The 22,735-nt window shown below is 36.5% G+C and overlaps 1 protein-coding gene across 8 annotated transcripts in view; it reads left to right on the plus strand.

Moving 5' to 3' along the window:
- LOC140631134 (uncharacterized) overlaps nucleotides 1–22,735 on the plus strand; it is a 138,969-nt gene that overhangs the window by 23,213 nt on the left and 93,021 nt on the right. The window contains exon 4 of one of the 8 annotated variants that reach the window (XR_012028786.1): nucleotides 12,387–12,444. The exons of 6 other annotated variants lie outside the window; for them this stretch is intronic. Coding sequence is in view for 1 of the 2 variants with exons in the window: in XM_072822409.1 (XP_072678510.1) it covers nucleotides 12,384–12,413 (30 nt within the window). In the remaining variant the exon portion in view is untranslated. Of the gene's footprint in view, nucleotides 1–12,383; nucleotides 12,445–22,735 lie in introns of all 8 variants that reach the window. One more of the 8 variants, XM_072822409.1, reaches the window with a different exon arrangement.

Consider the following 22,735-nt stretch of genomic DNA (forward strand, 5'->3'; position numbering starts at 1 on the left):
ACAAAGGAAAAAAAGCAATACGATAGAGCAAATATAGTCTTGTCAACAAAAGAGGCTGGAACAATTGCCCATTCACATGGAAAAAATAAATCTAGACACAGACCTTGCACCCTTTACAAAAATTGACTCGAAATGAATCATGTAAAATGTAAAACTGTAAAACCTCTAGAAGATAAAATACATGTGAAAACCTAGGTAGCTTTGGCCATGGCAATGACTTTAAAAAAAAAAAAAAAGATTTGTTTTTTATTTTAGAGAGAAAGGGAACAAACAGGGGAAAGGTCAGAGGGAGAGGGAGAGAATCCCAAGCAGACTCACCACTACTTGTGGAACCCAATGCAGGGCTTGCATCATGACCTTGAGATCATGACCTGAGCTGAAATCAAGAGTCGGATGCTCAACCGCCTGAGCCACACAGGTGCCCTGGCAATGACTTTTTAAGTACAACCCCAAACATACAGTTCATGAAGGAAATAATTGATAAATAAACTTCATTAAAATTAAAAGCTTCTGTTCTTGAAAGACAAGGGAATGAGAAGACAAGCCACAGACCAGGAGAAATTTTTTTCAAAGGACATGTTGCATAAAGTACACAAAACTCAACAATTAGAAAACAAAGAATTTGATTTAAAAATCGGCCAAACCTTAATAGACACCTCACCGAAGAAAATATTCAGATGGCAAATAACCATGTGAAAAGTTGCTCCACCTCATATGTCATCAAGGAAATGCCAATCAAAACAACAACAAGATACTGCTTCACATCTATTAGAAGGGCCAAAATCCAGAACACTGACAACGCTAAATGCTTGTAAAGATGTGAAGCAACAGGAGCTCTCACTTGTCACTGGTAGGAATACAGAATGGTACAGCAGTTTCTTACAAAACTAAACATACTCTTACCAAATGATCTAGCAATTGTGCTCCCTGATATTTACCCAAAGGAGTTGAAAACGTATGTCCATACAAAATGACCTACACGTGAGTGTTCATAATAATTTTATTTGTAATTACCAAAACTTGGAAGTAACTGAAATGTCTTTTAGAAGGTGAATAGGTAAGTAAACTGTGTTATATCCTGAAAATGGAATATTATTCAGGCCTGGAAGAAATGAGCTATCAAGCCATGAAAAGACATGGAGGGACGTTAAATGCAAATTACTAAGTAAAAGAAGCCAATTTGAAAAGTCTACATACTGCGTGATTCCAACTATTTATTACATAAAGGATACACTTACAAAAAATCAAGGCTATCTTTTTAGAGGACTTTAAGTTCACAGCAAAATTGAGGAGAAGGTACAGAGGTTTTTCAAATATCTCTTGCCCTCACATATGCGTAGAGTGTTTTTTATGCAAAAAAAAAAAAAAAAAAAAAACCATAGGCAGAACTCTGATTAGCAGATCCATACTCAAAGAAAACTTGTTGGCCTTATAAGGTTTTAAAATAACTTTATGTTTCTATTTGGTTTTAGTTAAAATTAATATTTATGGTACTTTTTTGTAAGTCTCCATCTATAAGTCTTTAATTTGAATGACTTTTCTGATTAACTGAAACTGAGGGTTTCTACCAGAGTGTGTTGTTTCTGATTAACTATCAATGTTGGACAGAGCCTGTTCCTAATGAGGCTAATCTTTTGACCAATGACCCCTTAGATACAGGAATATCTGGGCACTGGAGGGAGCATCAAACAATAATGTAAGGTCCAGGGACAAAAACAAGAAGCCTATCTCTGCTGAAAGAGCTCTCTTTATATTCTGGCATGGTATGACTCTTCAGCCCTGGTCTAAATCAAAACTAGTGGGAGCTTTGGTAGCCTGGAGTGGCTGTATAGCCTGAGAGCCCCAATGTGAAGCCAAATCAGGTGAGATGTTGACTCAAGATGATTGATGGCTCTGGAACTAGGGGGAAAATGTGAATCATAGTTGAGGAGGGAATCAAAAGGTCATATCCAGGGAAGTTGTGCCAAATGTTGGTTCTAAGGGCTAAATAAGGTTGTAAATGGAAAGATGAGTCAAAGGCACAAAACTCGCACGATTGGAAGCAGGATGAAAAGTTTTATATGAGATCATGCAGAGCTAAAGCTGTGATCAATGAAGGAGTTTGAGAGGCCTGGGTTTTTTTTTGCTGTGGCCAACATATGATTTAAGAACCAAGTAGATGGAGAGAGACTAGGGATGGTGAAAATGTATAATCTTTCATGGCTGCATTTACATATATAACACATTAACGTATATAACCCATTTATTGGTGAATTGCACTTTGCTGGAGATGTGAACTTGAAAGGATTTAATTTTTCTGTAACTGTTTTTGTGCCATGTTGAATTCATTTTTCCTTCTGGAGAGTGGCCCACTTCATGATATCTTGGCCTGGTTCTATAACCCCTACTGCTTTTGGTTATTTAAATAATTTGATATCAGTTTCTAAGATCCAGTACTTTCAGTACTTTCAATCTCATATTGTATTCAAAGTGGTCTTTTTCCTTTCACCCCCTGCTGGAGATTTGTTATCTTGGAGTGAGAGTCAGGTTTATATGGCTTGGGTCTCAGGTAGCTTTATCCTTTTCCTGCAGTAGTTTCTCAGGTGTTGGGGAGGAGAAAGAGAAAAAGAAGGCAACTTTCCCTTATGACTGGGCAATGTTGCAGGCTTGCCCTTAGATAGTCATGATGGTTGTTCTAGCTCATTGTCCATGAACTCTAAGTACATGGATGGTTGCTCTCACATGCCTTGCTGATGAGGAAATCCCCCCAGGGAAGCTTTCCTCGTCATTGGTGATGTCTTAGAAAATTTGGCCTCATCTTCCTGCTGACTCCCAGGAGGTGGTATTATGCTTCACTTCTCTGATGTGCCATTTTCAACCTGCTGTGTCAGTTGTAGAGAGATTATAGCTCTTAATCTCTTCTGCTCCATGTGGCCTATACTTAGAGTGTGGGCATGTATGGGATTATTTTCTGAACCCCTCCAAACTAGGAACAAAGGATGGCAGTCCTGTCCTCACTCATCACTGGTGGTCTTCTTCTATGCCATCTCTCCCCAGGTTTTGTTTTTACATCCAGTGGCCCAGTGGATGTCTCCTGGTGAAGCACATGTTCAGCCATGGAATGAAATACCAGTCTTCTCATGTTGCTGACACCCTCAAACTTTACAAAGTGATTCTTCTGGGGGTTAGGGAAGGAAATTCCTCTAAGATGAGTCAGGAAAGAACTCCTATTCCCAAGCCCTACAATGGCACCAAACAAGTTTTTTTCAGCAAGTTCCCTTCTCATATTACAGAGCTTCACAGAGATGCTGGTTTGTGGTAGGACTAGTCCTCTGAATTGGCACCTTTTCATAAACCTTAGGGTGGTAGATGACATATCCCTCACCAATAATTCTCTGAAATTAGAAATGAGATCCTTAATTTTTCTTGTGTTCTTAGCTTTGAGTCTTAACCAATGAGAAGAGCTCAACTTGATTTTCTCTGACTGTGCTTTGGTAGCAACGATCTTCAATTATTATTATTTTTCATCCATTATCATGGGGTATGCGAAGCACTTTCTTGGTTATGGATCATCATTTCTTGTTTCCAGATAATTCTGGGCTAGACATACTTCCAATGAATTCCATTAACCCAATCTGAGAATATGCAAGTATAAATCACTCAGCATAGACAAATTCATTGGACATTTCTTTGAACTCAATTTAGTATAGTTTTTATTGTTTTTCTATTGTATGCAAGTGCTGCAGGATGACAAAGAATCATGGTTCCTGGCTTCAGGGTATTCTAGGCAGGTAGAACTAATTTTTGCTTTTGGAAAAGTCATAAGATAGGCAGTCAGGAGATTTCATCTTCTGTTGGTCTTTGCCACAGATGTTGCATAAATTTTAGCAAGTTTTCTGTCTCAGTATCCCGAGGAATTGAGCAAGTTAATCTCTAAAGGCTCTGATATTTCTTAATAATATGAACCATAGGAGTCTGTTTCTTCTTGTTCATGTCCTCTTGCATTAAGAGTACCCTCCCTATTTCCTTTCTGCTTTAAATTTTTTCTCCTTCTCTTGAAGGGGATATGACTCAAAAAAGATGAAGAATTCCTGCAGCATATATTTTCTTTGAGCAACAAAAAAAAAATGTTCTGAAATGTATAGGATTATATTGGCTCTGTAGACCACTGGGGAGAATTGAAATCTAAACAATATTGAGTATTCCAATCCATGATCATGATAGGTATCTTTATTTCTTTAGATCTTTCTTCTTTGGTTTCTCTCACAATGTTTTTCAGTTTTCCACAGAGTAAGTACATATTTTTAGAAACTCTTATATGCAAGTATTATATGGTATTTGATTTTTGGTATTTTGGTAAATGGTATTTCAAAAATATTCAATTTCCAATTATCCATAACTATTAAAGTTGAAATAAAGTTGCTTTTGCATATTAATCTGTACTCTTACTAAATTTACATATTAATTCTAGTAGGATTTTTTTTGTATCATCCGTGAATAGACAGTTTTCTTTCTTTCATGCAATAGATAGCTTTCATTTGCTTTTCTTACCTGATTGCATTGGGTAGGACCTTCAGTATGATTTTGAATAGGTGTGATGAGAGAAGAGATCCTTGCCTTGTTCCCTAGCTTAGGAGGAAAGCATTCAGTCTCTCACATTTTAGGATAATGTTAACCGTAGGTTTTTGTGGTAGATGCCCCTTTTTAGTCTAAGAAAATTTCCTTTTATTGAGACTTTTTTTAAAAGTAGGCTCCATACCCAGTGTGGGACCCAAAATGGGGCTTAAACTCACAACCCGAAGATCAAGACCTGAGCTGAAATCAAGAGTCAGACACTCAGCTGACTGAGTCACCCAGGAGCCCCTACTGAGATTTTTTTTTATCATGAAAAGAAGTTGTATTTCATTCAATGCCTTTTCTAAGTATATTGAAATTATCATATTTTTCCTTTAATCTGTTGACATAGTAAATTACACTAATTTATATTTTAGTTTTGAGCCAGCCTTGCATTTCTAAGATTTATCTCTTTTAATAATGATGTGTTATCCTTTTTATATACTGCTGTATTTAATTTCCTAATATTTTGTTAAGGATTTTTGCAACTTATTCATGAGATTATACTATAGTTTCCTTTTTTTGTAATGTCTTTTGTTTTGGTGTAAGAGTAATGCTGGCCTCATGCAAAGTGTTGGAGAGTATTTCCATTGCTTCTATTTTTTGAAAGAACTTCTGTAGAATTTATATTATTTCTTCCTTTAATGTATCAAATTTTATATTTGGACAAAAATACCACATATGATGTTGAAAATATACACCTCATTTCTTTTTCTTGCTTTTTTGCATTTATTCAATACTCAAAATATATATTTAATACTAGTGTAATTTTTTTCCTTTTTAAAGAGAATGCCTCTAGTATTTCACCATTTGGTATATTGAAACATGATGTTGGAAAAAGACCCAATGCCATTTATGTTATATCCTTGCCAAATATAATAACTTACAATTTAAACATGAGAAAACAATCAGAAAAATCCAAATTAGTTGGACTTTGCCCTAAAGTGTTGCAAAATTTCAACTTCAATAAAAGGCAAGAAAAAAAAAGTGAGGGAGTTTTTAATGAAGAATAAGGAGCATGACAAATAACTGTAATCTATGATATTACATTTGATCTTTGACTAAAAATAATAACTATTAAAGACATTGTCAGGATAATTGGGAAAAATATTATGTTTGTTTGATATTGTTTATTGTGTTAAAGAATTTTTAAATCTGAGTTGCCTGGGTGGCTCAGTGGTTAAGCATCTGCCTTTGGCTCAGGGTGTGATCCCAGGATCCTGGGATCGAGTCTGGCATTGAGCTCCCCACAAGGAGCCTGCTCTCCCTCTGCCTATGTTTCTGCCTCTCTGTGTGTCTCTCATGAATAAATAAATAAAATCTTTTAAAAAAAGAATTTTTAAGTCCTACTTTGCAAAGCTTTGTTTCTATCAGGAATAAATTTAGAATTTTATCAAATTACTTTCTAGCATTTATTTTTAACAGCTTTATTGAGATATAATTAAAATATCATGCCATTTACCTACTTAAAGTGTAGAATTCAATGGTTTTTAGTATACTCACAGGGTCAGGCAATAATCACCACAATCTAATTTTCAACTTTTTTTATCACTCCAAAAAAGAAACACCATACCGATTAGTGACCACTTCTCATTTCCATCTCTCATTATTCCCTGGAAGCCACTTATCTACTTTTTGTTTTTATAGATGTACCTATTCTGGGAATGTTATGTAAGTGGAATCATACAATATATGGTCTTCTGTGTCTGGCTTGTTCCACTCAGCATAACGTTTTCTTTTCTTTTCTTTTCTTTTTTTTTTAAGATATTATTTATTTATTTATGAGAGACACACACAGAGTGGCACAGACACAGGCAGAGAAGTAGGCTCCATGCAGGGAGCCCAATGTGGTACTCCATCCAGGGATTCCAGGATCACACGCTGGGCTGAAGGCAGACACTCAACGGCTGATTCACCCACAGGTGATTCACTCACGTGTCCCAACTCAGCATAACATTTTCAAAGTTCATCTATGTTGCAGCATGTGTCAGTACCTCATTTTTTTTCTCAAATAATGTTTCATCATTGTATGGATAGGATATGCTATATTTTGTTTATCCACTTGTTAGTTGATAGACATTTGGGTTGTTTCCACATTTTGGGCATGACATTCACATATAAGTCACCGTGTGGACATACATTTTTATTTTTATTGGGTATACACCTATGAATGGAATTGCTGGGTCACATGATAACCCTATGTTAAACATCTTAAGGAATGACCAGCAAAGGATCAGGATTCTGATTTCACAAACATCTTTTTTCAGTCTTTTTGATTATTGCCATCCAGTCGTATGGGTTTGATTTGCATTTCCTTAATGACAAATAACGTTAGGCATTCTTTTTTAGGCTCTTATGGGGCATTTGTATATTTTCTTTGGAGCAATGTCTATTTAGATCCTTTTAAAATGGATTATTTACCTTTTATTTTTGAGTTGTAAGTGTTCCTAACATATTCTAGATGCAAGTCCCTTATCTGATATATAACTTGAAAATGTTTTCTGCTACTCTGTGGGTTATTATTATTTTTTTTTACTTTCTTGATGCTGTTATTGTAACACAAAAGTTTTAGAATTTTGATGAAATCAATTTATCATTTTTTTTTCTTTAGTTTGAGCTTTTGCGTTCCATCTGAAAAATCATTGCCTAACCCAAGGTCATAAAGATTTGCTACTCTGTTTTTGTTTTTTTTTTTTTTCCTAAGAGTTTTACAGTCTCAGTTCTTACATTTATGTTTATGGCCCATTTTGAGTTAATTTTGTGGATAGTGTAGAAAGGGGTTCAAGTTCATTCTTTTGCATGTAGATATTAATTTTTTCTACAACCACTTGTTAAAAAACCTGTTGTTTCCCCCATTTAAATGTCTTGGCATCTTTGTCTAAAATCAACTGACCATAACTATGAAGGTTTATTTCTGGCTTCTTAATTCTATTCCATTAATCTGTATGTTTATCCTTATGTTAGTACCACACTATCTTGATTACTGTAGTTTCATAGTAAATTTTGAAATTGAGGAATATAACTTTGTTCTTCTTCAGGATTGTTTTGTCTGTTTTGAGTCTTCAAAATTATTGATGTAATGAATTATATAATGAATATTTCAATAATAGATCACTATTATTGAAGTCATAAAGGAAAAAATTAGGATATTTGCCTATAAACTTCTATAAGTGATAAAGTATTGAAAATCTAGAAACAAATGAAGCATAAAAGTATTTTCAAATTATGTAAAAGATAAGGAAAAAATTAGAATGAAACCAAAATGCTTTCTTTTTCTCACTCTTCCAACAAGCAAGTGCATATATTTTTCAGTGATAATAATTGATGTTGGTAAGAATTATGTAAGCAGAAACTCAGGTCTTGTTGCTGGAGGGTGAAAATTGGAGCCACCTCACATGGAGAGTGATTTGGTAATACTTGTTTAGTATATCCTCACACCTTTTGATCAAGTAATCTCATTTCAAGGTATTTTATTGAAAAAATTATCAGATTTTCACAGAGATTTATGTACAAACAAATATAGCACAGGGCTAGTTATTAGAGTGAAAAAAAAATGAAAAACTGGAAAAAATATAATAGTTGACCAAAGATGAATAATCAAATGACTGATTTAGCCATATAACAAGATGCCTTGAAGGTTTTAAAAATAAATAAATAATTTGAAACAAATTTACATAACAATATGTAAAAAATGTATTTTTAAGATATAAAAGAATTATTTAGTACTCATAAAAGCTCTTTTTGTGGAGTAATACAATCAAACATTAGAAAGGAATTAGAGTATATTACATCTACAAACTTAATTTAATGTGAAGTGTCTAATATATATATATATATAAAATACATATAATCAGGATAATTTTATCTAACCTGTAATAGTGGGTAATTTACAAGTACAATGCAATAAATGATTTTATTTTCTTCCATTTATTACCTTCAACTACAGTTTGTAGTTTTTCATATCTGAAGGAAATCTTCATAACTTGAGGCCATAAGTCCGCTAAAGCCACATGAAAAATCAAATTCAACTGACTGTATTTTTTTAAATATCCTTAACGTTTGTGAAGCCACTGTACTAATTTTTAGAAAATCCTAGAATTATAAAACATAACAACATTAGCATTTACCTTAGATGGTAAAAAATGTTAAGATATCCACAGATATTTCAGTTTTCCTGGAAGAGAACAAAGGTATTTATTAGTTTTATGTATTTTTTAAAAATTTTTATTAGTTTTAGATTTAAGTATGCATACTCTAATGTAACCTCCAAACATAGGAAAGAAATCGAATGACACAGTATAATATGGACTCCCCCCCCCATGCTCTTTCTCTCGCTCTGTCTCAAATAAATAAAATCTTTTTAAAAAGATAAAATAATTTTAAATTTACATGTGCCTAGTCTTAGAACATGTGAATCAAGAATGGACAGAATTACAGGGAGAAATTAATAAATCTACAATTAGAGAGAATGAATTTAACCCTTCACTCTCTGTCACTGAACAACTAGAAAATGTTTACTCATCTGAGGATCGCATCAAGCACAAAGTTCTTTTGAGTTAAAGAAAAAATACATGTCCATAAGTTGAGAGCAAGAAAAATAACTCTATTCAAGTGTTTAGTCTAGGAGGAAGTTGTATGTTTCTGAGAGTAGTCAGAGAATCAAAAATGTTTTATAATACTACAAAGAGGAGTTCAGTGTTATAGTTGGGTGGGTGAGAGGAATTGTTCTCAGGTGATGTCCAGGATTTCTACTTTGCCAGAATCAAATTATAAGTAACTTTAGTTACTGGCTTCATGGGTAGGCAACCTCAAATTACTGTATCTCTTGAGGGATAGGTCCATCTCTTAATCTGAGAAAAATGTTAAATTAAATATAAAAACACCTTAAGAAGCTAAAGACTATACTATTAGCATTTTTACAACACTTAATAATAATGTAATGAATAATGTAATACATTTTATAATATGTTCATATGTTTTATATACTTAGTCTTTTCTAGAATTTATCACTTAGACTAACAGCCTTATAATGTCAATTTAAACAATATAATTGAGTAATTAATTTATACTTGTGCGTTTAAATTGAAATGTTATGCAAAGTATTAGACCACATATAAAAGGATTTTAGGGTTACCACATTTTTAAATTATAAGAATTATTTAGTACTTATAGAGTTTCTTTTGGGTATGCTTGGGTAGCTCAGTGGTTAAGCATTTGCCTTCAGCTCAGGGCATGATCCTGGGGTCCCAGAATCAAGTTCTGCATCGAGCTCCCCACAGGGAGCCTGCTTCTCCCACTGCCTGTGTCTCTGCCTCTCTCTGTGTCTTTCATGAATAAATAAAATAAAATATATTTTTTTAAAGTTTCCTTTTGTGGATTCATACAACCAAATATTAGAAAGGAATTAGAATATATTACATCTACAAGCTTAGTTTAATGTATTTAAAGTGTCTAATTAACTACATTCATAAATGAGACCAAACGTTATTTACAGATCCTTAAAAGTTATTGTTAAAACTTATCAGACATGTAAATGACTAATAAGATTTTTAACTTGAAGTTAATGAGATTTTTGAATGCATAATTTAAATAAGTTGAATATCAGTCAAATATTAAACCAAAAATAATCTTTTCTATATTCAAAAGTTCCTCCAAAAGCATTAAAACACTTCATGGGAAGATCAAACTTCCTTTATTTTACTTCTTAATATCTTGGACAGAGACTGCTTCTGTAGACTTTAATGCAGTCTTGTTCTTTGAATTTAATTTGTTTTAAAATTTCAATTTCATTTCCTATTTAGTGCTCATCCTCCATCCTCCCTGGCCTGGCAACAGGCTTTAAGCACAAGGGACTGAGTTTCCTTTCTTCCTCTTTCCACGCCACTGGAACTTCCTTTACTGCTTGATGGGAGAAGTAGGCCTCCCATCCCAAGAAAAGGGAGAGAAAAAGCCACACACTCCCCTGGAAGCCTGTACACCACATTTCTAGTCAATTCTTTGAATTCTGACCCAAATCTTTCTTCAGTTTAGTATCTGTTTATGCACCTACCAATACAGCATGTTGTTGTTGACATTGTGTTTGTGTGTGTGTGTATGAGAGAGACAGAGACAGAGAGAGAGAGAGAGAGAGAGAGAGAGAATGGAAGTGCCTGACCCCAAATAATTTTAGCTTTCTCTGGAACATGGTGTCCTTGACTTCTCTTTGTCCTCAGTACGAGTTTCTAGCTACCAATAGTGAGAAAACAGGATTTTAGCAATTGTTGATCATCTTTGAAAAGTAGAATCATTGTTGAAAGTTAAACAGGAAATTTTTAAAAATTAGCATTCAAAATAGATATAAAACTTGAGCTCTTTTTGCAACAGTCATAGATACTGTTTACATGGTAAAGTATGAAAGCATTTTAACGTTGGGAGGAACAACATTTTGTATACTTTGGAGTTGAGAGACATCTTCTCCTGGGTGTCTTCTGAAGGGATTCTTGTTTTTTTTTTTTTTAATTTTATTTATTTATGATAGTCACAGAGAGAGAGAGAGAGAGGCAGAGACACAGGCAGAAGCAGGCTCCATGCACCGGGAGCCTGACGTGGGATTCGATCCCGGGTCCAGGATCGCGCCCTGGGCCAAAGGCAGGCGCTAAACCACTGCGCCACCCAGGGATCCCTGAAGGGATTCTTGTGTATGAGTCTTCTTCTTCTCCTTCTCCTTCTGCTTCGTCTTCTTCTTCGTATAAGATTTTTCTTTATTTATTCATGAGAGACATAGAGAGAAAGGCAGAGACACAGGTAGAGGGAGAAGCAGGCTCCCTGTGGGGAGCCGGATGCAAGACTTCATTTCAGGACCCCGGGATCATGCCCTGAGCCAAAGGCCGATGCTCAACCACTGAGCCACCCAGGTACCCATCACTGAGTCTTCTTAATCAGTGTTCAGATATTCCCAAGTGTCTCATGTGCCAGAGTAGAGTTTCATGCTCCTGAGGTGATTGTCTTAGGAGGTCATGGTGAAGGAAAAACTTCCAATGGGACACAAGAATGCTAAGTAGTGATTTCCTGACCGGAGGGCTACTGGATTGGAGGTGAAGGCTGAAGCATCCTTGGGAAGAGCAGCACAGCCAGCTGTTCAAGGCTTTTCTTCTTCAGGGCATAGGGTATGGAGGAACCAAGCAGCCAATCAAAATGGCTGGCAAGGCTAAGAAATATGAAGGCAGGATGGGATGGGATGAAGACAGTCAGGACACCTAATATTCCCCCACAACTTACTCATCTTTTGTGGATGGACTCCATGACGTGAGAGTTACTTCCTGTCTTGTTTTCCAAGCGCCTTGTGATCCACACTGAAGGGAGTTGGCGGGAAGATACAGCAGACTGGCTGATGTAAGAGGATTCAAAGAGGATGACATGTCAGCAACACAAACAGTTTTTGCTTCTGACTGGCTCTGAGTGTGAAAATGTCAGAGTTGAGTTCTGCCCCGAGATGCTGAGGAGGTGTGATGTTAACGCTGATGACACAGATGGAGTCAGCAAGAAGCTTTGGCAGCGGATCCTCCAACACAGCCCCAGCCTTCTTCTGTGGGCCTCTCTGATGGCTTGAGTAGCTGTTACAGAGATGTCTGAATAAAGTTTCACCCTTAATCTTGTGGTTTCCAGTTGCAGATCCAACTGTTCAAGGAGCTGGTGTGAGCGGATTCCTGAAGTTAGCATTTGTCCAACTCTCTGGGGGAGTGTGGGGTTGTGGTGAGGAAAACACTCAAGTCTAAATTAGAATTGTCTGATTACTTCACCATCTCCTTCAGCAGGCTGTGAACGACTGGAGGCAACAATAGCATTCACTGTCTTTGCATCCCCTGGCACAAAGTAAGTGATCGATACAGCTAAAAAAAAGTGAGTAAACTCCTCAAGCCAATGTTTGAAATATTGGCTTTTAAATCTAGTCTGTGTAGTATCTGCGGCATCTCTATTTTTCCTTTCTTCTTTGAGCACCTCTTGGGGAAGTCACTTGGTATTATCCTAGTTTGGAAAAAATGTGGTATCTTTTCAGCTTCCACGTGGTCCCTAGAGTAAAAAAAAATTGCCTTGTATTAAGAATGAATGTTAGTCTTTTTAGCATTGGCAATATAAGGGGTGGGCTTGTTTATCAGCTGTAACCCAACAACAAGGCCAGGCAAGTCCTATTTGTCACCATTAATGTGTACTCAAAAGTCAGATGCAGTAGGACGCCTGGGTGGTTCTGTGGTTGAGTGTCAGCCTTCAGCTCAGGGCATGATCCTGGGGTCCTAGGATGGAGTCCCGCATTGGTCTCCCCACGGGGAGCCTGCTTCTCCCCCTGCCTGTGTCTCTGCCTCTCTCTCTCTGGGTCTTTCATGAATAAATAAAGAAAATCTTAAATTAAAAAAAAAAAAAGAGATGCAGAGATTTTCCACTGGGGGAATGTGAAAGCTATGACTTTTCTCAGTCAACCATCCAGGGGTATGACAGAAAATGAAAATAATGCCACTGGGCTGATGTCACTTTGCCCACCCCTGCTCCATTACTAAAGGTTGGAAGTTAACACCTTTTGAAAGACTAATAATAAAATAAATGAATATCTATTTTCATGGAAATAGAACATCATTGCTGTTGAGTAGGAGAACCTCCTTCCTCCTCCCATGACTAGCTTTGGAAATGAGTTTATTTTCTCCTCAATAGTCTCAAATGATTTGATCATAGTGGTGGATTTGATCCTGTGGTTAACAGGAATGCCAAAGACTAGCACTCCAAGGTAGAGGAGTCAGCAACTTAATAATGTCTGTGGTCTCAAAGTGAGTCCCCAATTTTGGACAGACAAAGCAGATGACTTTTGTTATGGAATTTGCTCTTGGTTACATGGTAAGACTAAGTAGAGATAATAAAGACACAGGAGAAGAGACATTGCAGATCTAAAGCAGTGGACAAAATCCCAGAAACAAAAGGGTCAAGGAGAAGAGGCTATGCCAAGTCTTGGAGATTTAAATGTGATAATGCTGTTCTATGGTTCTTTCTGGGTCAGTACCTAAGAGTTGTGCTCTAGACATTTATGATGGTCCGGAAAATGCATGCTTTTAACCCAGGACACCAATTCTCAGTCTAGGTGAATTTGAGAGGATGGAATTAATTTTAGAGCGAAAACACTCTGACTATATTGTAAAGCAGAGAACACACAGGGCTAGAGATTTTAAATAATTCGCTCACTACCTAGTGCTCAAGTTATAATCAGAACCTGCCTTTCCAGTCCACTACTTCCTTCATCGTACCTGCCGATCTTTCACTTTATAAAGATAATTTGTAATACCGCATAGATTAATTTAAAAAAAAGAAGAAAAAGGCAACATGGCATTTGTTAAGAGACTAGAGGAGGAAGCATGATAGATAGGTAGTGGAATGGTGAAACACAGGTTTGGTAGTCTGGGTTTGTGCCACTTTCTAGCTATATATAACTTGAGGTAAATTTTTAAAATCTCTTTAAGCCTAAATTTCATTTTCTGTGAAATGGAGATAATGAGAATATATAGCTCAGAGTCAAGGGGTTTAAATGAGATAATGCATGCACACTGCCAGGCACAGAGTCATTATTTATGTATATAGTACATCTTGATTTGTGCATTTGCGACCTGTACGCAGTGACCACTCTTCATCAATCATTCTCCTTCACTGTCATGGCTATAATGGCCTTACACTTGGTTTGGCACTTGCTGGGTATCCTCTCTTGGCAAATTACTGATAATTGGACAACTGATAAAAAAAAAAGGCAAATGATGACTTCAGATACCTAAGTATGAAATAATTGACATTTGGAACTTAAGGATTGGTGTAGTTCTTAGAGGTGAGGTAGGTCGGTGCTCTATAAATGGAAAGATCTCTTGCATAATACTTCAGAGTTAAACAAACAAGAATAACCCATCTGGATGTCTTGGTGCCCTTCCTCAATTCAGTCAAACCTTATTTATGTCACAGGTAAGCATAGGTGTTTACTGAGCACCTATTGTGTCCCACGCACTGGACTGTATGTTGTATGTGTGATCACAGCTAATGCTTATAATAATCTTATAAAGTCCTACTATTTTTCACCCCATTTTTAAAGATGTGTGCACTGTGGTTCAGAGAAGTTAAACAATTGATCTTTGGACACACAAGAGCACTCTAATTGGAAGTCCATTTGACTTCAAATTGTAAGCTCTGCACCACTTCCTACATAAAGAATAAAGCCAGAATCATTCCTTCTGAATCATGTATATGCTCATTTGCTTCAATATGTCTGTTTCTAATAAATCAGAGAGATGAGATTGCATTAAGGTAAGTTCAAGGAGATTTCTCATGTAACTCCTAAGTATAACACTTCATTTTACCCTTGAACAGATAGCCATAACTTCAGCTCATAGTAAAACCTCAAGTTTTGTTTTTTAAAAAAGAAACTTTTTGTTTTATTTTTACTAGATATTTACATTCATCATACTTTTCTTCCTTGACTGTCAAGATAATGATGCCAATGCATTTGGCAGAAGCTCAAAGAAAAATATAATATTGTCAATTATTTTGATTTTTCTAATTCTCCAAATATTTTATCTGACGTAGCCCAAACATCTAGATAATTAATCAAAGCTGCATCGAGACACATGGCAGCCATACTGTTACTGAGCCATTTCAGCCAAACTGGTCAGCCTTGGCTCCAGAATGACTACAATTTGTTGACCTTTGCCAATTCCACCACTGTGTGGTTGAAGCAAGAGGGCCCATCCGCCAGGTTTAGTTCATTTCAACTTCTGAAGAAGCCTCGTTTCTCTCCTTCGGGCTATTATGTTTTGCTGCCATGCCAGTCAGCATCTTTTGAATTTTAATTTTTCTATCCAGGAGTGTGGGTGAGGCGATCATACTGAGTGGTCCTTGTTCTGCTGACCTCACTCCTTGGAATACTGCTTCCTCATGGGATATTCAGACATGCTAGCTCCCAAACTTCCCTTGAGATAGAAAGTCTTCCCCTCACATTCCACTTCAACCCCATTTTTTAATGCTATGGAAGCTGTTTAATCCTCTCGTGCGCAGTACTCTTTGCTACCTTGCCTTTATCTGCCATGGTAACATGTCAAGATAAATCTTAACATGACCTCTTTTCTCTTCTTTGTGATTTTTCTCTCCTTGACATTAGGGTGAGGATATTTTTCTTTTAAAACAACTCCTGGCGAGTCTCTGCCCTTTTGTTCTGCTTGGATCTGAGCACCCTGTCATTTCTCTGCGGTCCTCGGTTTTATTTTTGCTCTGGCATCCCTGGAAATGATGGCGTCTCCCTTAGTAATGTTTGCTATGAAGATCTCATGAAAAAAAAAAAAAAAAAAAAAAAAGATCTCATGAGCCACTTTATCCTTGTCTCAGCCAACTGCAGAAGAAACTCAAATTCCTCTGGCATTGTTGCATTTGGGCAGATCCTCATAGCAGTTGAGGTTACCGACCGGACTCAAGCCATATTCCGTCTCTAGGTTTTCCCAACAAAGCTTTTCCTGAATTTTACTTCACCTGGATTTCAGTCTCCTGGCTCTTGTACCCTAGTTTAACATCCCTCAGGAACGGCTCAGTTGCTTCTGAATAATTACAGCCAGCTCAGCATTTGCTCCATAGCACTTTTGAGTCTAGCATCCTGCGCGCATCAGTTTTCCTTGGTCTGGCTGTTCCTCCTTCCTATGAGTTCATAGCATGGAGCCATGGTGCAGTAAAGGGAGCATTAGCTAGGTTGGAGGAAGGACACCCTTCATGCTCTGCTACAAACGTGTGACATTGGTCAAGTCCTTGCACTTCCTAGAACCTTTGTTTCTTCCATGGAAACACACAGACTACCTGAGTATCTTTAAGGGGGTCTCCCTGCTGGGGAGACATGTGAATTGTTGAGGTCTTCGAAAGCCCTGGAATGTACTGTTCAGTAGAAAGTTGGATCGCTTTGCAGGAGTCCATGATGATAACAAGTACAATCACCTTAATTTTCTGATCAAGTCAACTAATGATTTTCTACAGCAGTCATGTTAACAGCACCTTAAGATACACCAAGTGATTTAATCATTTTTATTTATTACCATCTTCAGCAGTTTCGTATTGTTTGGCCCATCCTTGACTAATGAAGAGTCTTCTCTTCTTTAAAAAAGTCATGCATTCATTCACTTATTCTTTAATCTGTTCACCAAAGGATTATTCCAGACATTTTCTATATCCTCAAAGAATTTATACTCAAGCTAATTTAATTTTATTGGTTAAAGTCTGTTTAGAAATAGGGTAAAAAAATGGCAGTCCTTGTGTTATTTTAGAAGGCAGAAATTAAAAAAAAAATACTTCATGAAAAATTCATTCAATTTGGAATGATTCCCTCAGGCTAGCTCTAGGTTCTATGTAATTGGTGTGATTCAATTCATTGGGATCAATATTAGGGGTTTACTTAGAAATATTGGCCTCACTAGAATCTCAATACATTTTGAGAATGTTACTTTTTATTATTGATATGATGAAGAACGGGCCTAATAGGGGTGTGCTTCTGACACTAAGAACTATAAGACATTTCCCTTTCAGGTAGATTTTTCTAAGACTCCTTCATAAGTAGAAAAGAGAATTTGGTAGAACATATATGTGAAAATGTATGTTGATGGTAAAGTGTCATTATCACTATTATGTACATTTTTGTGCTTTGGTAGTGGGGGAATAACATCGTCAGATTTGCCTGCAGAGATCTAGAGAATTAACTGTACAATTATTGGAACAGAAGGCCCATGCATGCGTCACCCAAATCAAAAGATGTACTTCCCTCCTTGGATAAAAGACAACTACTTCACGTGGTGACTTATATGGTAGTGTAGAATTTGAGAGCCAGAGAGATTTTTATGGGCCAATAGCACATTTTCAGGGGCAATAAGTCTGACGTTGAAAGAAATGGTCCAAACAAGAGATAGAAATGAAAGAAGATAATCTGACCAATAGCAAGTAAAAATACTCCTTGCTTAAATCGAGAGTAAGAACATAACTAAAATAATTATGACCTATGTGCAGAAATATTTTTTAAAGATTTTATTTATTTATTTATTTATTTATTTATTCATGAGAGACACAGAGAGAGGCAGAGACATGGACAGAGGGAGAAGCAGGCTCCCTGCAGGGAGCCCGATGTGGGACTTGATCCCAGGACCCCACGATCACAACCTGAGCCAAAGGCAGGTGTTCAACCACTGAGCCACCCAGGCATCCCTATGTGCAGAAATAAAGCAAAGCTGAGCTCCTACAGGACTCTCTGTCTACCACCCTTTCCTCTCTCGATGCCATGACAATACCACTATACTGTCAGTCTAGGATTTCTCTATTCCACCCAGGCAGACCCATGGCTAATTTTGTTTACTCCTATTTTGGAGCCTGTGTCCCTAACTTTTCTCAGCACCTGGGTGTTCTTGCCTTTAGCCATGTCTCCAAAGCCCACTCTTTCCTCCAAAGACTCTGCAGGATGCCTCTCCAAACTACTGCTTCATTTGGAATTTTTTTAAGCATCCTTCATAGATATATGTCTCATCTTGCCCACTAGACTTTTAGTTCTTGGAGAGACAGAATCATTACTCCTCTTTTTCTCTCTTTACCACATTTAGGCCTGTCTGTCCTGTCTTTTGAGCAGTTTTGAACAATATTATTGACAGAGACACAGACTTCTGGGTAAAGCAGTTAAGTTTCAGCAAGATGCAATCCCCAGCTATTCGAGGCCTTACAATGCTTGCCTGTAGAAAGGAAAAGACATTTTGGGGTGACATTTGATCCCCCATATACTAGAAATACAAAGGAGTCTAAATGTCTACCAAGCTTTAGGTTACTTACAGACAAGCTTTCCATGTCAGTGATTTCAGAAATTAGGCGGATTGTTCTTTGTCTCATAAAGAATTCATTTTTAAGATGCTGATGGCCTTAGCTCTGGCTAGTGGCCAGCTTCAGGAAGTGTGGTTCACAAGCCATCAAGGACTGTGCATACTCCACATTCCTTGGGTAATGCAATTCTGGACCCAAATCGATTCCAGAAGTCTGATCTTCCAAGAGAGGCCAGTGCTCTGAGCTTGTTGAACAGCCCCCTCCAGATCTCCCCCTCCCGGCCCACCACCCCAATCAGCCTGGAAGGGTTAAGCAGCCAATCAAGGAGCTAAGAGAGCAGTTTGGTGAGACCAAAGTTGCAGGGATCCGAACAAGTTGATGAGCTTGGCAGCTTGTGTTTGAAGAATTTGTTTCATGTTTTGGATAAAGTCTGGGAATTTATCCTTCAAAATTCCTTAGATTTAGTAACATGTCAATGCACTGTATTAATGCAAGGAGTTTTCTTTTTCTTCTTTTCTTTCTTCTTTCTTTCTTTCTTTCTTTCTTTCTTTCTTTCTTTCTTTCTTTTCTTTCTTCTTTTTTCTTTCATTCATTTTTTTTTAAGGTTAAAAGCCGCCTTCCTTTTTAAGTATGAGTAATCCATCCAAATCCTGCCTAAGGGAACAAAAGGGTGCCGGCAATTTTCTCTTTCACAAAATGCAGAGACTTCCTCTCTGTCCTCTCCAAGTACGATTCTATGAACTGAAGGGAAATTACACTCCTCGCCATTGAAAAAGAGATTATGCAAAACGAGAAGGTAAAGCCAATCACCATAATACAAATACAAATACCAGCTTAATTCCTTGCTTCGGAAAGCCCTGTGCTTTTCTCTTTCCAGATGTGGGTGTATATCCACATCTACCTTTCAAAAAAAAAAAATCTATTATCTGGTATTTTCAGAGCTCGCACAGGATTGAATCCTCAGCAAGAACATCATGAGCTCCAGCTCTGTGCTCCAGATCTTACTAAACTCTCCTCTTTCTCTTAAATATGGAGCCTCATCATTGAGGCTTCTCGCTGGGACCGCCAAAACCTAAGGGTTACTTTTTTTAGGTAGAAATTAACCAAGGGGAAAAAAGTATGAGAGGTAGAGGCTAAGAAGAACACCCTAAACAGAAGAAATAGTTGGATTACATCGAGTTGGGAATTGCAAGCAGCTCAGCATACAATATCCAACATATCACTCATGAAATGATCACTAAGTGCTGGGCAAAGTACATTGTCTACATTATTTCCTTTTACCTTATAGACTCTGTGAATAAATTTTATCTCTAGTTTGTAAATATGGGCACGGAAATTGGGAGTGGTTAAACCATTTGCTCAAGGCCAAACATTTAGGAAAGGATAGATTTGCCATTCAAATCCAGGTATATCTTGTTTCAACACTTTTGGGAGTGAGGGAGAGAGTAATGGACTGTACCTCTGGAGTCCTGTAAGGGTCAGATAGATGCCAGACAAAGGAATGTGGAATTTATCCTGTAGGCAATATGTGATGGGAAAAGAGAGAAAAGGTCTTTGGGTGGAGGTATGATTAAATTAGTGTTTTAGAAAGATTATTTTGTCAGCCATGTAGAGGATAAATGGAAAGGGGGAGATTCCATATTTTTATTTAATGATCACATCGTTCTACTTTATATTAAAGTCAGTGGTTTTTTGCAATTACTTGGTAAGTAGGGGCTGTTTAATTCTTTATCCTTCTCATAGAACATGCTACTGAATGAATGAATGTAGTTTTAATTTATAAAGTGTCTAGGTATGGCAAGGAGACCAAATGGCCATTTACCTGATTCCATTTGCTGATCCTTAAAAATGTCTTCAATATAAATGAAAAATGGGCATTAACTTTGGGAAGAAGTCTTATGATGTATAAAAATACAGGTGATTTTGGAGAAAGATTGCTGATTTGAAAAAAGCCCTAGTCTTTAGGAGACCTGGATTTGAACTCAAGCTCTGCCAATTATGTTTGCTTAGGCAAAACTCTTCATCTTTCTTAGCTAGAATTTCCTCATCTCTATAATGAGAGTCCTCTTTGACGAGGGCACTGATGATTCAGAGAAAGCGAAAGAGGAGATTCTGGGTACTAGTAATATTTAATTTCTTGATCCAAGCAATGGTTATATGAGTGTATTCACTCTGTGAAAAGTCATCAATTACATGCTTACATGTATATTTTTCTGTATATTTCAATAAGAAAGTATATTAAGAACAATAAAATGAAGGAAGTTTGATCTAACCTCATTTATTGTTTTTCTAGTTTGGCTAAATAGTGGCCATAATGATGATCTTTGACAGAAATAAAAGTATAAATATTGTCATTTCAAAATACAATTAGCACAACACTAGTCCATGAACTCTCTAGAACAGCTATTTAAAGAATAAGAAAGAAATACACTGGAATAGAGGGACTGCTGATTAAATATGGCAGAATGAATACAAATATTTAGCACTACCACTCAAACCTCACCAAAATGGTAATTAAAGAATATAAAGTACACAAGTCTATTATGATAAAGAGAATGGGAAGTAGATGGCAGAAAACAGAAGTAAAAAATATTTTAAAATGTATTTTTGTTGTTACTTTTCATTTGAAATATTTTTAGATTCATGAGAAGTTGCAAAAATAGTAGAGAAATCTCCTGTGTACCCTTCACCCAGCTTTTCCCAATGAGAACATCTGATAGAATCCCAGTCCACTGTAAAAAAAAAACAAACAGGAAATTGACATTAGCACAATACTATTACTCGAGAACAGATTTTTTTTTAAGACTTATTTATTTTAGAGAGGGAGATTGCACGGGGGGGGGGGGGTGTGGTGGTGCTGAGAGGGAGAGGGAGAAAGAGAGAGAGAGAGTAGCAGACTTCCTACTGAGTGTGGAGCTAGACCCAGGGCTTGATCCCATGACCTGAACTGAAATGAAGAGTCTGACCTTTAACTGACTGAGCCACCCAGACGCTCCTACTTGAGAACAGATCTTATTTGGATTTCACATGCTTTTCCTTCAAAAATGTTTTGATGTATAGTTTTATGAAATTTTATCATATATCTATATTTGATGGACAATCACCACACTCAGGCTACAAAACTATTCCATCACCACAATGAAATCCCCTCATGTTACTCCTTAATGTCCCCAACAACCACCAGTGGTTGAGCTAGGATTTCTGTCATTTTGAGAATATTATATAAATGAAATTGTAGAGTGCATAAATCATGATATTAGCTCCCCCAGCCATAAGCATAATACCTTTGAGTTCCATGCGAGTTGTTGCATGTATCAATAGTGTGTTCTTTTTTGCTGAGTAGTATTCCATGATATGAAACATACCCCAGTTTCTTTACCCATTCAACTGTTCAAGTAAATTTGGATTATTTCCGATTTGAGACTTTTATGAATAAAACTGCTATAAACATTTGCATATAGGTTTTTGTGTGAACATAAATTTTCATTTCTCTAGGATAAATACCCAAGAATATGACTCCTGGGTCATACTTTCAATTTATGTTTAACTTTGTAAGAAACTGCCAAATTTTCTAGTAGCTTCACCAGAAACGTATGAGAGATGCAGTTATTCTACTAGTACTTGGTATTATCAATATTTTATTATCCATATTATCATTATCAGTATTTTTTTTATTTTTTATATCCTAATAGTGTAGTGATATCTTAATGGAGCTTCAATTTGCACTTTTCTAATGATTAATGATATTAAACATCTTTTTGTGTGTTTGCCATCCATGTGTCTTCTCTGGTGAAGTCTGTTCAGATATTTTGCCCATTTTTGAATTGGATTATTTGTTACCCCACTATAGAGTCTAGAGAGTTCTTTTTATATCCTGGGTACCTTTGTTGGATATATGATTTGCAAATATTTTCTCCTTGTCTATGATATGTTTTTTTCATACTCTTATCAGGGTTTTTCATTGAACAAATGTTTTTAATTTTGATAAGGTGCAATTTATTAACTTTTTCTTTTATGAATCATAGTTTTGGTGTCATATCTAAGAACTCTTTACTTACCCCTTAGGAATAAAGATTTTCTGCAATGTTTTCTTCTAAAACTTTTATATCTTATGTGGTGCATTTACATACATGATCCATTTTGAGTTGATTTTCGAAGAAGGTATTAAGTTTAAATTTAGGTTGAGTTTAGGTTAAATAGAACTTCTTACAAAATTGGAGCCAATCCTTTCAAATCCTGCCACAGCTTTATCAACTAAGTTAAGGTAATACTCTAGATCCTTTACTGTCACTTCAGTAAAGTCACTGCAGCTCTT

Source organism: Canis lupus, chromosome 3, assembly GCF_048164855.1.
Source record: "Canis lupus baileyi chromosome 3, mCanLup2.hap1, whole genome shotgun sequence".
Classification (NCBI taxonomy): Eukaryota; Metazoa; Chordata; class Mammalia; order Carnivora; family Canidae; genus Canis; species Canis lupus.